The sequence below is a fragment of the Anas acuta genome, chromosome 1, assembly GCF_963932015.1.
Source record: "Anas acuta chromosome 1, bAnaAcu1.1, whole genome shotgun sequence".
In the NCBI taxonomy this organism is placed as follows: domain Eukaryota; kingdom Metazoa; phylum Chordata; class Aves; order Anseriformes; family Anatidae; genus Anas; species Anas acuta.
The window spans coordinates 160,235,688-160,250,792 of record NC_088979.1 but is presented as its reverse complement, the minus strand read 5'-3'; the positions used below and the strand labels follow the sequence as shown (position 1 = coordinate 160,250,792).

Sequence of the window (15,105 nt, the reverse complement as noted above, 5' to 3'; positions counted from 1 at the left end):
ATAGTCACTAAATGGTTTATGAACTTTTGGGGAGAATGCAGATCCATACAAATTTGGACATGTATAAAGCAATTTATTCGGTTTCAGATGGCTTTGGTGCAAAACCATATACCACTCACTATTTTCAGCTGTTCTGAGATCCATCTTAATCCCACATTATTATAAATAACTATTTGCATTAGAGAAATGCCTGAGGTGTGGAATGGTCCATGTGTGTTCAAGGTTCCACAGTGCTGAGTGGGATTTAAACAGGTGACAAGAGTCTATATGTAAATCTATAAAGTCAATAACAGGACAGAATAATATCATTACCAGTGTGCAGTTGGGAAATAGAAAGCATTTGTCTTTCTAGGGGAGGTGGGTTCACAGACAAACCCCAGCTCTCTGTTTCCTGCCCTGTGGTCTTAGCAAGCAGATGTCATCCCCCTGAAACAGAAACTCAGTACCATTGCTGGATCTACCCAAGCTGAAATAGGTTGGACAAACAACAAATAAAAGAAAAAGGTGGAGTCAGCCAGATTTGTGATCCCTATTACTACAAACAGGAATTCTCTTTGAGATCATCCTTTGGGGTGTTGTTCCTTGAGCAAATTCTGCTCCTAAATGCAGTTATGCTAATCAAATCTATGATGTGGTGTTGTATTGTCTGAAATTTCTGAAAGAAATAGTCTGAAGGTATCCTGGGGACAGAAGTATAGCTTTCTGTGCATATGCATAATATGTACCTAAGAAAGCAGTCATCTGACAGAATAAATTGAGCTAGAGGGTAAACTTAGCTGATTTTACTGGTTGTAAGAAAATAAAGGGAACGAAAGCCAAATTAATAATATGCTGAATTATTCAGCCAACAGTGTGCACATCTGTGGTTTTGGGCCCTTCTGCTGCAAAATCTGGTGGCAAGACTGGAAACACTGGGGAAATGATTAAGCTTAGCTAATTTGTTTGGCTTATTCAACAGAGTGAAAACTACCCTGTTTAGGCACTTTATGTAGTAGAGAAATGAAAAACAGATTGCTAGTAGTGTTGAAGAAAGAGTACAAACTGAATGAAGAGGAACTTTGGGTTATGAATAGAGGAGAGTTGGGGCTGAACTTCTGGACAATTCTATGGGATGACTCTATCCTGGAGTCATTTCATAAAGGATATGGGTGGGAAGAATGTCCAGTCTTGTAACTCCTATAACTCTCTGTAGAATACAGAGAGCAAAGTATTTTGAATTTGGACAAAACCATGTAGTTCTGGTCTCAAAGATTTTTTTTTCCTATTATGAAAGCCTTTGTAGATAAGTCACATTTTATTTGCAGAGAATGGTATGAGTGCCAATCCTCTTTCATCTGTAGATCTCAAACATCCTTCACATGCACATCTCATGAGCTCATTTACAACCTGCTGTCTTCAGACAATCTCCCTGTTTCAGATGTGATCATAGTCCAAATTCTGAAGATTTTCTGAAGTAAAGCCTAAGACTAAAGTTATCTTTGGCAAAATTAGCTACTTTTTTATTATCCTTTTCAAAAACAGTTGAATTAAAAAAAAATGCCAGCCCACAAACACAATGAGCATGGAAGAAATCCATATAGATGCTCATTGTTTGCCAAAGAGAAATCATTAGGCTCTATTAGAAAAGTTCTAGGCAATCCTAATTACAGACATAAGTATTGTATCCAGCCACAGACAAGATGTCCATGTTCATGAGGATGGGTTTGTGCCTTCAGAACATGTAATTCCTACGTGCACAGCTTCAAAAATTCTGGAAGACATTTCAATTCACTGGGAAATTTTAAAGGAGAAAAGTCAAATTTCATTGGAAAAAAATTCACTTGCTGATAAGCTGAGCTATGAAGCACTAAGGCAGCTTCTGAAAGATAAATGTTACAAGCATTTTTTGAAACACCGGGTATGATTTTCCTAACAGTCTCCAGAAAGCATTATTGTTTAGAAAACAAGAAATGTGTACATGTTTGAGATGAATGGGCTAAATTGAGACTATCAGAAATCAGATCAATAATAGATTTTTATTTTTTTTTTTTGGTTATAGACATATTGCAAGTTCAGCTTCAGATTCCTGAAACACTTTTATTCACTACTTTGTAATCATCATTTAAACTTTGTAAAACAGTCATTTGTAAAGCTGCAGATCTTACCTCTTTCAATTACTGTTTTCTTACCTGTTAGCAGCCAATTTGTTTGAGATGAACCCTCCTGGAATTTGTGTCACAATGTAACCCCAGAAAAAAGAGCCATGTATGAGTCCCACTGTCTCTGGATCCCAATTGAATTGGGCTTTCTGCAAAGGAAAACAAAACAAAACAAAAAAAATGCTGTAAAATGAAGCATACTGATTATGAGGTAAACACTATTTGAAAGTCAACTGGAAGTCACCCCATCCTGCAAATCAAGAGAGCCTCCTTGTACTAGTGTTGCTGAGCTTGAACCCTCTCCCAGTTAAAGCAAAATGACATCAAATTGTTTTATGAGATTACTGTTTCTGCTCTTAGCTTATAATCAGGGTGAATGAGAGGAAAAAGTTTCAGCCAAAAGGCAGCTGGTGATGGACCTTCATCTTTGCTTCTTGCCACTGTTTCCTTTTGGGCTGAAACCTTTGTTTTCAGGCCTGCTTACTGTTATAACAAGGACCTGCTACCTTTCAATGAACACATCCATTTACACAGTTATCAAGGTTGCTCATACTCTTTGAGTTGATCTGGTTATGCTGGTTCTGTATTTTCCATGTTTTTTCTCATCAGGGTCAAACTCTGACCATCCAGCATCTACATTAAGTAATAGTATGGGCACAGAAAATAGGGAGTAGTAGTATGGGAGAAGGAGAGGAGGGTGTAACACCTGAAGACAAGACAATATAGAAATAAATCTAGGTAACATTAGCTAGCTGACTAGTGCATCTTTTATTAAAAGTGATGCCAGTCATTAAGCTGGATTTGGATACAGAAGGCCACCCCTAGGCTGGTCAGAGATGCTTCAGAGTCAAAAATGTCTACAGCCAAGACAAATGCTTTTGCAATGCACCTCAGCCTTGGATAGCAAGCAGTTTCAGTCTTCTCGAAACTCATCCTGAATACGGTCATTCCTGTTCTGTGATGAGCCTGTTTTGGTGTACTTTGATTGAAAGAGCAATGGCCAAAGCCCAGAACAAAACATAGGGGCAGTAAAGAAAAGGTGACCCAAGGTACCCCCTCCTGCCCTTCGTTCTAGGAGGTCAGAACAGTGCCTGACTCATTATAATCACACTAACATAAGGTTAGAGTCAACATTTTCTCCTTGAACCCTCAGTTCAGAAGGGCTGTTCTGGAGCAAAAAGAAACCATGATGTTTTGCTTCATGCTTATTTTCATGATAACTACATGTTAGGGAAAGGTATTTAATCGTCTTAAGAGAAAATGGCACAAATTGTCTCTTAGATTCTGAACTACAACTGTCACTAAAACACTACATAAATATGAAAACTAAAGTGACAGATCTTAACATCTCTTTTTTTCTATATTACTTCCTGTGTGTAAAAGCAAGAACGAGTTTTCCTCAGTAGGTTGTTTTTTTTTTTCCAAACAAACAAGCTACAAAACAGTTCATTTGACTTGCTGGGAGAAAGATGGCATTAATTAGCCAGGCACGTTTTACAGGGGCTGAAGGATTTTCCTGTCACCAATGTAAACTCTTTCAAGAGATCTGCTTTCCTGTGCTGAGCTGCTTTTCTGTTTTTAATACCTAATTTTCTGCTACTGTCTTCCATTTTAGTTTCTAAGTAGTGTTAATTTCTGAAGGCAAAGACACCATGAGACATGGAGAAAGTTCCCATATCAGGAGGGGTTCACATATCATGCCCAAAACAGAGCAGAGATTTGTGATATCTCAAGGGGAATACATGTATGTGGAAATGTCAGGTAAGAGTCAATATTCCTGTGAATGATATATTATAAAAGGATCCAAAAATAAGTCAATTTTATACATTCATGTTCATAAAGTCCAGAATGAGATTTGTGATATCACAACCCTGAAACAAAGCAGGAATGGAGAAAAAAAGATATGCTTTGAATCTACATTTCCTTGCGTGCATTTTTAAAAGTTTATAGGCATCTGCTATGAACCATGTCATCTACTGCAAATTTGAAATAGCTTGCCACCTAATTCCAAATACTTCTAGACAACAATCCACTGTCAATAACCCATAAAACCTGTTGCCAGATTGCCAAATGACTGCTTTAAGGTCTTGAAAGTCATCCACTAATCTGAATAGAGTGTGCCCAGCACTACGTACAGCCGTTGATCATTCCTTCTGTAGTGGCATCAGGGTGCATTTCCCTGAGAGACAGTGAACAGTAGAAGCTTCTGTCAATGCAACAAAATTTTTCTGTGACAAAAAGATTGGGGACCTGATAAACATACAAGCCAACTCAGCTCTTGTTTCTGTTACTTACACTCTGTGTGACATTGCAAATGCTCAGACCTTACAGACTTTCAGTGTGTCTTAGAGACCTAAATAGGAGTTAAGCATGTGCACTTGTATAGGAATCCAGACTCATGTGTCTCCCTGTCTAAATTTTTAACCTATACATATACAGTACTTTGATATTTGGCACTTCAATGATTCTGCAACGGGGCCTGGTCACAACAGGGTTTGGTCACAACAGGGAAAGGAGGATGGTTTCTCACCTGCAGCTCTGGTTTACCATTGACATAAACAGTGCTATTGTTCACCATTTCTACAATGGCAACGCCCAGGTTGCACCTAATCCCGAAGGAAATGCAAAAGCCCAGGCCGCTCATGATGGCAATGATGTAGCGTTTGGGCAGTCCGCAGCAGTAGCAGTTACACAGGGCTGGCCTGCGGGCACTGGCCTGCACAGGCCGCCCCTCTTCTGTCAGCTCAATGTGATCCTCCTCTACGTTGGTGCCATCAATTTTCCTAGATGAAAGAAGCAAGAGAAAATGAAAATGTAAACACAGTAGAATATAGATGGTAGATGTTCCAGTCAGCTGCTAAATCACCTCTGTCTGAGGTGTTTGCCTCTTGGTGTTGTAATGAGTTAAAGCTGGTCAGACTTTGAAAGGTTGGCACAGCCTGCATGTTTTTTCAACAACAAACACTGAAGTTTCTAAGCAATAGACACTTGGCTGAACAGCTAGCTACAAAAATGCTTGCAGGATGTTCATGAGAATGACCATGAGAGGTGTGTTGAGTTCTGTTGTGATGAATCCTGCTGGTTGTTAGGAACATATACATATGGAAAAAAAAAAAAAAAATATATATATATATATATAACTTCTAATTAGATCCACTAAGCAGAGCTGTCAGTAGGTTTCAAGGAAAAGGCAAATACAGCACAAAGCATGGTGTTATTTGTTTATTTATTTTTCTCAGCCCCAAACTTGCTGTGAGTTTGTTTAGACCTGTGAGACAAACATCAGGGCTAAGCTGCAGAGGGGCTGAGGCTCAGGCCCCAAGGCACCTATTGAAGGTGTGGAAGAGCCAGGTCCAGGCTTTTTCTGCCTGGAGGGATTTGACACCAAGTTTTCCTCTGCTCTGAAACATCCACTCACCACGAGACTTTAACTCATTACAAAACCCAACCTTTTCTTTAAAGTATTTAACACTCAAAAAAATCTGAAGATTAAGTGACTTTCTGGTCTGTTGATTCCCCCTCAGCAAAACTGACCACCCCTCAGCAGAAGAGTCTGAAAGAGCTTTGCCTGGGAGCAAATTTAGTGCGGACACTGCAGTGAGACTGGGGGGAATAGGGAGGAAAGAGCCAGGGACAGGGGCCCTCCCATTTACTCAGGAATAGGAGCAAATGTTCTCCCTATAGCACTACACCACCAGCAGTGAAATGGAGGACCCCATGGGGGGCAAACAGCTGCTGCCATCAGCCAAAGCAGGAGCAGTGGCTTAAGAGGCAAATGGTCTCATCAGTACAGCTGTTGCCCATCACTATTTCCTGCACTTATGGAAGTTTTTCCTGTGGTAGTGCAATTAAAAATTAATTTGATCTCCCAATCTGATTGGAGATACTAACATCCTGTGCTATATGAACAGGGAATGTCTCTGGTAAGAAAGATGAGATCAGAAGGAACTGAAAACACACTATTAGACTGGAGATAAATACTTCTTTCCTAACATGAACTTCTCATGCTTTTGTTTTAAATGCAAAATAAGGGCTTTCTAACATGCTGAAATATTCAAGCACATGGTTAGCTCTGAGTACATGAAAAGCCCACTGAACACTTCCCATGAGCTTAAGGTTAAGTGTTCACTAAAGTGTAGCCCCAAATCTTGATGGGCGTTACGTTAGGAAGCCTTTCAGCTTTGGCTTTGCTGTGAAGCAATGAGCGCATGATCCAGCTCCTTTTGTGTATGCCATGGAGTTGCTCACGCTACTAGGGAAATATGAACAGATACTCAATATAAAAGAAGCCCATCTTGCTGTATAAGATGATGAAATGATTAAATTCACTCCTTTCTGATAAGGAGTAACTTATTTCCTTTTTTCACACATCTGGCCTGAAATGTATTTGAAATCCAATGGACTTCAATTTTCCATATAATAATCAGCTATTAAAGAATGTTGCCAAAGCATATATGGATGGGCTGCACCTGGCTGATCTACACAGTAGTTGGTTGGCTCTTTCAGGAGAACAATTTTGGTTTAATCACAGTTTTTGATTAATCACTCCAATTGCTTTAAGTCTAATGTACTGCCCATAACTTACTGGATAGTATCCTGTATTAAAGGTTTTGCGAATATAGATTGTGTATGTGGCTTCTTGGGGTATTTCCTGTGAATTTAAACATATCTTTCAGGTATGAATTTTCCTGTATATTTTCAGTATCTCTAGGCTTTATAGCTACATGCTAAGGTGTGCATCATTTGCTATATTACTTTTTAATTTGTACCATAAAACTGCTACTGTAGCCTTACTCTTAGCAACAAAAAAAGCATATTACAGTCCATCAGTTTACATGTCTAACAAGCACTAGAACCAGGGTGTTTAGGCCAGAAGGGATCTCTGGGGGTTATTTGATTTAACCCCTTGCTCAAAGCAGTGCTAACTTCTAAGTTAAATCAGTTCTTTGTAAGCTGGAGTTTGCATTAAAGCAAGGTAACACAGGAAATGTGATATGACTATGGTGTTATTGAAGGTGATTGAGATCTTATGATTCATTGGCAGGGAGACAGCATTGTTAGTGAAATGAGAGTACAGAGAGTAATGTAGTCAGGCACTTAAAAAAACAAGACACCATATATTCCTTGCTCGGTGTGCTCATATCAGTAGGTGTACACTGAATAAAAGTTCAAAAATAAAAGCCTCAGGAAGTGAAAAGACAATTGAATAATTATTTTTAGAGCTGTTGTTAAGTCAGTTTACTGTCTTACTCTAGCATAATCTAAGTTACTGAATTAATTAAATCAAAGCACAATTCCTCAATTTTTCATACCTTTACCACACCATTTATATGAAAGAAATTAAACATTAATTTCTGCATTATTTTGGGCAGCTGGCAAAGATTAGACACATCATGTGAAGCCAAAACATCTGTTCCTATCTGGACATTTTCAGCTGGCTGTCACTTCACATAGGCATGAAAACATCCTTCTTCTCCAAATTCACTGTTAGAAGTGATGAGCCAGGAGGACTAGCACTATGGTCCAACATTGTTTCTGCAGTGAAATTAATTGTTTTGCTATTGTATTTAACTACTCATTAATAAAAGCAGATTGAGGACTAACTCATGACCCCAAATATTCACAGAATATTTTGTACCCTCAAAGCTTAACTTTAACCCCTCTGTGGAAGATTTCTCTCAGAGAAAATGATTTTGCAATAGCAATCCAAAAATAGAGATGGGGTGAAACATTAGCAGTACAAGCAATTATGGAGCCAGTGTTTAACCTTGCTTTTTGGTCTTATTTTATTAAACACTATAGATATATAATGAAGGTATGTCAAATCCACAAAAAAGATTGATACATATATTTTGGTAGTGTCACTGAAGTTTTCACTTGTTATACACCAATAATTTAGAAGAAAGCTGCTTTAATTATCTGACTAACACTGGAGAGTATTTTGCTGCATGGGAATATGTTTGGTCTTGACATCACTCTGCTCTTTTCATCAAACATCCAACACAATAAGTAAGAAAAGCTTGACTATTTGAAGATACCAGCATCCATGTCCCATGCCCGAATGTCATAACTACTGTATTTGAAATTTCTCCAGCTGACATTCTTTTCTTTTCTATTTGAATGGCTTTACTCTGGCATATACGGAGTTTTGGAAGTATGAAATAAATTTTTAAAATTCAAATCAGTAATAATAATAATAACAGAACACATACACATCTACCAGTTTGTATTTATTCAGTTTAGCATAGAAATTAGTAATTTCTTCAAACTGTGTAAGTGTAATAGAACTACAACATTCCATTTCATTTGATTAAAACAACACACATTCTATAAAAACAGGCAAATTTTAATAATGTTAATACCTGCCAATGTGTTAGAATGCATTCCCAAATGACTTTTACCAGATAGTACAGGCTTTTACGGGCAGCAGCATCTGTAGGTGTTCAAACCTCACACCTACATAACCAACAGTCACCACATGCAACAATTATTGATGATCCTGATGTAGAAGCCTATTCACTGACTATTGAAAAAATATTATTTATCCAAAAGCAAATACAATCTTCTGAGATTTCATCTGCTCTGTGGGGATTGCCCAGGTGATAATTTTCTATAGCAAATCCAGTTGTATTCATACAATATCCCACGGCAGATTGGCAAACACTCTTAAGTCGCTTGGCGCATGGGACCTGTGAAGTTGACTTCTGTGTTATATTTGCATGAAACTCACGGCATGTTTCAAGCATTTACACATGATGGGACTACTGCATCTCTCAGGCATTGCAATCTCACTCTGCAGGGCACAATCCCAGTGCCTTCCCAGCACAGCCTCAATGCAATGGATGCACGCCCCACAGGTGCTGCGGCACTGTACATGCATAGTGTGCCCTTGTGCTAACACCTTTGTACAAGGGGCCTCACAAAATGGACTCAGGGCACCCCACACTGTATTCATGGTGTTGCTTGTTCTGTGGTGCATTACACTTTCTGTACTTCTGTGCAAAGGAAAACGTTGGGAAGACCAAGACTATGATACAGAGCAGGCAGAGGAGCCCTGTCCAACTCAAGGGTAATTCACCCAGTTTCAGGTTGCAATTTTTAGCAGGTTGGGCAGTTTAATTCATTAAAGAAGGTCTGCAGGAGTCAGAGCTACACTTAGTAGAACCCAGACTACGTACAGCTGTGCTGTGGGCATAGCCCATATTACTTTTCTTATTAACAGTGATATTATTGGGAAGTAAACACACTTAGTCACTCCCAACTTCATTGGTAAGCCCCCAGTTGCTGCTGGCAGGTTAAGGACTCCTGTAATCCTCAGGAGAGACAGAAACTAAGATTTTACTTGAATTCATGATTTTTTCTTTGCATGCACTAAGTACAAACAAGGCCCAAAGTGTTCCTACCTGTCAAGAAGAGCTGCAGGAAAAAGAGGTTTCTTTTCTGGGAAACTTATTCAGGTTTGCAGAGCCCCAGCTGACTGACATTATTCACCTAAGCCTTGATTCATCCAAATTGTTTTTTTTGTTTGGTTGGTTGGTTGGTTGGTTTTCTACCCCACTGTATTTAACTAATTAAGAACAAGCCCTATGTTGCATAAAATATAATTTTGTATGTTTCTATTTATTTTCTGAAACATCTGGTGTATTTGTTGCAGCTGGTGTATTTATTATCTGGTGGTACTCTAGCAACAAATGGATCTTCTTCTGAGATCTTGCAAATGAAACTGCTGGCAACAGCCCAGAGAAAGGTTGCCTCTCAGGTCTCTCCATCTCTGTCCCCTTTGCCTCCTCACCAGGTGCCAGCTACCCTGAGGTAACCTGTGGGGACACTCATGTTTTGCAGCACCCACAAAATAGTACACCTAGGAAAGGCACTGACATTCAGATATTTAAAACAGAAAATAATGAAGTCCAGCAAACTTTCTTGTATCTGAGCTCAGATTTGTTCTGTTTTGATTCAGCAGCAACACTGATGAAGTTGGGTACCAGTACTATCATCTACATAGGAGCCAGCATGATATCCTTGATACCCAGCTGCAAGAGGAAAGTAACCCAGATAATCCAAAGCATGCATGCCATATCCACATAACAAACCCTTTGTACTGCCACATTATATAATCACTAAATAGAAAGCCTGTATGTATTTGTTCAGATTGACCAACAGAGCCCACAGCAATGAGAATTTATGATTGAATAAATGACTTAGTTTAATGTTTTGAAAGAAAAACATTCCTTGAATCACCATAGAATATCTTAAAAGTCAAAAAAAGCAAAATGTCAGACTTCATCTATAATACTGTAAATGAAGAAAAGTTAAGTTGAAGCTCTGTGGAACACAGATACTTTGTTCACATGGCGTAGGAACAGTGTAACTGGCAAGGTAATGGTTCATATTAATAACTTCCATAAAAGTGTACATTCTTGTTTACTTGCACATGCATGCTGTAATGCAATACATGCAAATTATTGTATATTTTCTTGTGATCAAATGCATGTTCAGATGTGCCAGGAGCTGCATCTTGACTCAAAATAACATTCCCAAAAGAAAATAACAGGATACATATAAAAGCAAATGCAATTCAAACACTAAAAAGATGTATAATTAAAATACTGTCCTGCTCCTTCCAAAGTTTTAAAACACTTCACATGAAACATGCAAGAAATGGCACTGAACTCTCCAGCTGTCAGCTATCCATTACGCAAGTAAATGTTTTCAGTGGCCATTACTAATTGAAACAATCTTCCATTTAAATGAACAATCTCCATCCCTTTATGAAACTTGGTATTTGTTGCATCTTACTTTCATTCATCAAAAAATATATATTTTTTTGTTTTTTCATAAAGTGTCAGATTAAGATAAAAATCTTTAATCTTTTTGCAAACAACTGCTTCTTTTTCTTTCTAATGTGTTAGTCTCAATAAATACACACATATACAGATCTGCTTCATATAATTTCTCTTACTGATTCAGAACAAGATCTTCTAAAATGTCCTTGTAATTTAGGGACATTACTCTCATTTCAAGAGTGGCATAATTTTGGAATGTTAATTCCCATTAAATCATTAGCTTTTTCATGCAAGCTAAAAAAGAACAATTCACATTTAATTATTTAAAACTTTTTTTTTGTTGTTAAATTAAAACACTTTTTCATGTTTCTTGTAATATTAGAACAATATTTTATAACTTATTCTCACGTCTTCTTTGATTTAATATAAATATTCTATCATCTATAGCCACATGCTGGTGTAACACTGCTGCTTTTAATCTTCTGTCTTGCAGCAAGGTATCTCTCACTATCTGGACTCAGAGATTAATTTTGCAACCCTGTTTTATATTTAGATATTTTTCTATATTTCATTTATCTTTAATAAATGTAACCAGGGGATCCCTCTGGGAGTTTTCTATAGGATTTTACCTTCGCAGATTTCCCAGCGAGTCACTAATGGTGTTCTTCACCTCTTCCTTTCCTGGGTTAAAAAATCTTTCCTTCAGTGAACTGAACCCTTTGAAAGGCATTTTGTCTTCCTTCTTCAGTAAATCCCTTATATTAACAAGCATTCGCTTCTGCTGTCATATTTCCTGATGCCAGACTCAGGAGTCTGTGCCGGTCCCCTTCGTGACCTCTGCAGATACCAACCAGTTGCTCAAGAAAGGAGCATGGAAAAGAAAAAAAAAAAAAAAAAAAGAAAAAAAGAACACAGGATCTTCCCAAGCCAGCAAGTCAGTCGGGAAGAGCCCTGGTGTGAAAGCCCTGGGATGTGCTCAGAGACTCAGCAGCACACGTGCAGCAGCTTTGCCGTGCATCCGTGCAGGGTCGGGCACCTGTACGCAGGCAGCTGGTCCAGCGGCTGCGGCGGGCGAGCAGGAGGCACTGCTGAGGGCTGCTGTCCCTGCTGTCCCTGGGCAGGATGCTGCTGCTGCTGCTGCACCACGGGCGGACCTCACACCGCCTTGCCAGGACTCATCCTCTGTGCCTGCCTCCCTCCCTCCCCTCCTCTTTCACACTGAGAAGTGTGCAAGGTGGTGCTATAGTAACGGACACAATACCTGTCCTCAGGCCACGCCACTTCATTAGCAGGACCTCACCTACGGCACGGGCAAGAAGTTTATTAAACATTTACGAGTCCTTTCGGCAGGAAGGGGAACGCAGGCTGCAGCTCCCGCTCACTATTTACCCCCATCTGGATGGGCTCCCTGCTCGTGCGGGCCCACCACTCCCTTCCCAGCCCGGGCATTTATATCTGGTGCTGCTGGGCCCATGGGCAGACAGATGCAGAGGTGCATTAGGGTGATGCTGTTTGAACAAGCAGTGGAAGTGGCTGTAAGTGAAATGCACTTTGTTTTCAAAACACAAAGTGGCTGAAAGAGGCAAACCATTCTAACTCGACACGAATTTGTGATGACAGCACACCTTTCCTGCTGTGTAGAAGCATTTAATGGAAACTCCTGTGGAAATGCAGCCTCATCAAGCCTGCGTGTTGTCTGGAGTCAAATGAATCAAGACCTCACTTATCGGGTTGGGTTCTGGAAGCAAAAAAAAAAAAATAGAAAAGAGATATCTCCCATTTCAGATTAGCTTTGGGCTCCTGTCAGCAATTCCAGCTTCCCTGGCTGGAGAGGAAGGGTGAAACTGTCCTGGCTGTGAGAAAAATGGAGTGCTTTACGTTCTCCACCTTCCGCCAAGGAGAGTTAAATTTGGAGCCTGCCAGGCCACTTGTGGGGAGGGAAGAGGTGGGACAGCAGCCCCTGCTCCCAAGGAGCTTCACTCCTGCTCTGCCACTGGCCTAGGCTCTCCTCCCTCCCCGTGCAGTCTGGGGAGAGAGAAGGAACAGGAAAAAGGGAAACAAGCTCCACCAGAAAACAACCTGGGTCTCAGCTGTTTTCAGTTGCCTTGGGGCAATTCCAGGCTCTGAGTCTGTGTGTCTTAACTGTGTCAGTAGGACTGAGAGGGATGTGCATCTGGGCCAAAGCTGGGTGAGGACTGTCCTCCCCTCCACTTGTCCCCTGGCACCCAGCATGGGCCACCAGCCTCTGGGTTTTAGATATCACTGTACATTCAGTATTTATTGCAAATACTAAATACAAATTAAAAATGCTTTGATATTTAGTACAAATACCAAATGTCTGGATCATCCCAGCTCCACTGTAAGGACATACTGGGAAAAACACTTCCTCATGGTTGGGAGAGCAAAGAAATAGCAAGGCATGCACTGAAATCCTTTATTCCAAGTATAAATGAGAGGAGAGGAGAGGAGAGGAGAGGAGAGGAGAGGAGAGGAGAGGAGAGGAGAGGAGAGGAGAGGAGAGGAGAGGAGAGGAGAGGAGAGGAGAGGAGAGGAGAGGAGAGGAGAGGAGAGGAGAGGAGAGGAGAGGAGAGGAGAGGAGAGGAGAGGAGAGGAGAGGAGAGGAGAGGAGAGGAGAGGAGAGGAGAGGAGAGGAGAGGAGAGGAGAGGAGAGGAGAGGAGAGGAGAGGAGAGGTCTTTTGCTGCAGAACTGGTTATGGTTTCTCCCTTCTGAATAATTCATATGCTGTACAGCAGCATTGGAAAGCTCAGGTTCAGTGCAGGTGACCCACACTGGACCTCGCAGGCAGCCCTCCCACAGCAGAGGTGAGGGCTGCAAAGCCATCTCCCAGCACTGCCCACCTGTGTGCCTTGAAGCCCCCCTGCAGCATGGCAGCACAACAACCCATGCTCAGCAGCCACATCTCCTCCTCCTCCTCCTCACACTGCTCAGGCTTGAGCCTGGCCATCGCCACAGCTGAATTCCTCCTGTTTTTTCACTCCAGACCCTGGCCACAGCACAACCCGGCCCATTGGGGCACACCAACAGAGCAGCAAGGTCACTGCTGTAGGAGGGAGCAGGGGCCTAATACAACCCCATGCACACAGCAAAACTGGGTCTCCAGTTTTCAAAAGGTACCCAGAAAACAATACTGGCAGTGTAATCGCCAAACAGCCGAGGTATGAATATTTGTAGGGGTATACATATGTAGAAGCCTGTAATTAAATTGTCTTGCATTTCAGCAAATGTCTCTTTGCTGACATTTGGGACAGCATGGGGCAGCTGGACACCCACAGCCATGTAATAACCCAGATCCAGACTGGAAAGGGTGTAAATTCAAGCACAAGGAATTTGCCTTGAAAGACTGAAGGCTCAACTTGGAAAGTGGGGTTCAAAATCCATCTCTCCCAGCAGCTGTAGAGTGGAAGCTTTTAATTTGCTCTCCTGTGTCTTCTGGTTTTGCTTCAAATAAGAGGAGCACAGAGCATACACCCTAAAGGCTCTGTGCTCAAAATTTAATGATTGTTCACTTTCATACGCATACCATAGTTGCACTTAATGTGAAAGTTGAAGTCCATTCTGCATGCAGTTGGGAATCCACCAAGCATCTCCTCTAGGGATATGTTCTAGGTGGCACCTGGCAGGATACGTTCCCCTCAGGGCTGCCGATGCTCTCATTGGCAATGTTGCTCACCTCACTGCTAGCACAACCATCCATTTCTCACAGCGATTTTCACCTCTGACACTTCTTTACACCTTGAAATCCTTCCACTGCCTGCAGTTCTGCTGTGCCACAGCAGTGGCTCCTTTTGAAATTTCCTGGCCTTTCTCCCAAGGCTTAAAGGGTGTTGCTAATTCCTGCTTTTCTGCAGGGAGGCTGCTAGATGGGAGCAGCACTGCTTCTCCACTTCCCCCTCCCCAGGCTCGCTTGGTGGCAGAATGCCCCGACCCCCAAGCAGCTGCTGCTGGACAAGGCAATGGCAACCCCTCTGCGACTAACCCCAGTATGAGTTCTGGAGTGTCAGCTGGGGAACTCATCTTCCTTTACAACACCCAGTGCGATAGCCCTGCTGGCCGGAGCTGTCATTACACCTACCTTTATGTATTTATTTATTTTATTTTATTTTCTTGAATTAACCCTACACCTTAGTTTTCTTTTGCATCTGCGAAGAAATATATTGCA

The 15,105-nt window shown here is 41.0% G+C and overlaps 1 protein-coding gene across 1 annotated transcript in view; it reads right to left on the bottom strand.

The window, feature by feature from the left end:
- The window catches only part of SLC17A8 (solute carrier family 17 member 8), a 28,886-nt gene extending 16,809 nt beyond the window's left edge, over positions 1-12,077 (bottom strand). The window contains exons 1-3 of the mRNA XM_068668860.1: positions 11,554-12,077; positions 4,669-4,921; positions 2,169-2,287 (exon numbers count right to left, since the gene is read on the bottom strand). Of these exons, the coding sequence (XP_068524961.1) occupies positions 2,169-2,287; positions 4,669-4,921; positions 11,554-11,696 (515 nt within the window). The 5' untranslated portion in view covers positions 11,697-12,077. The remainder of the gene's footprint in view (positions 1-2,168; positions 2,288-4,668; positions 4,922-11,553) is intronic.
- Between the last annotated feature and the right edge of the window lie 3,028 nt (positions 12,078-15,105).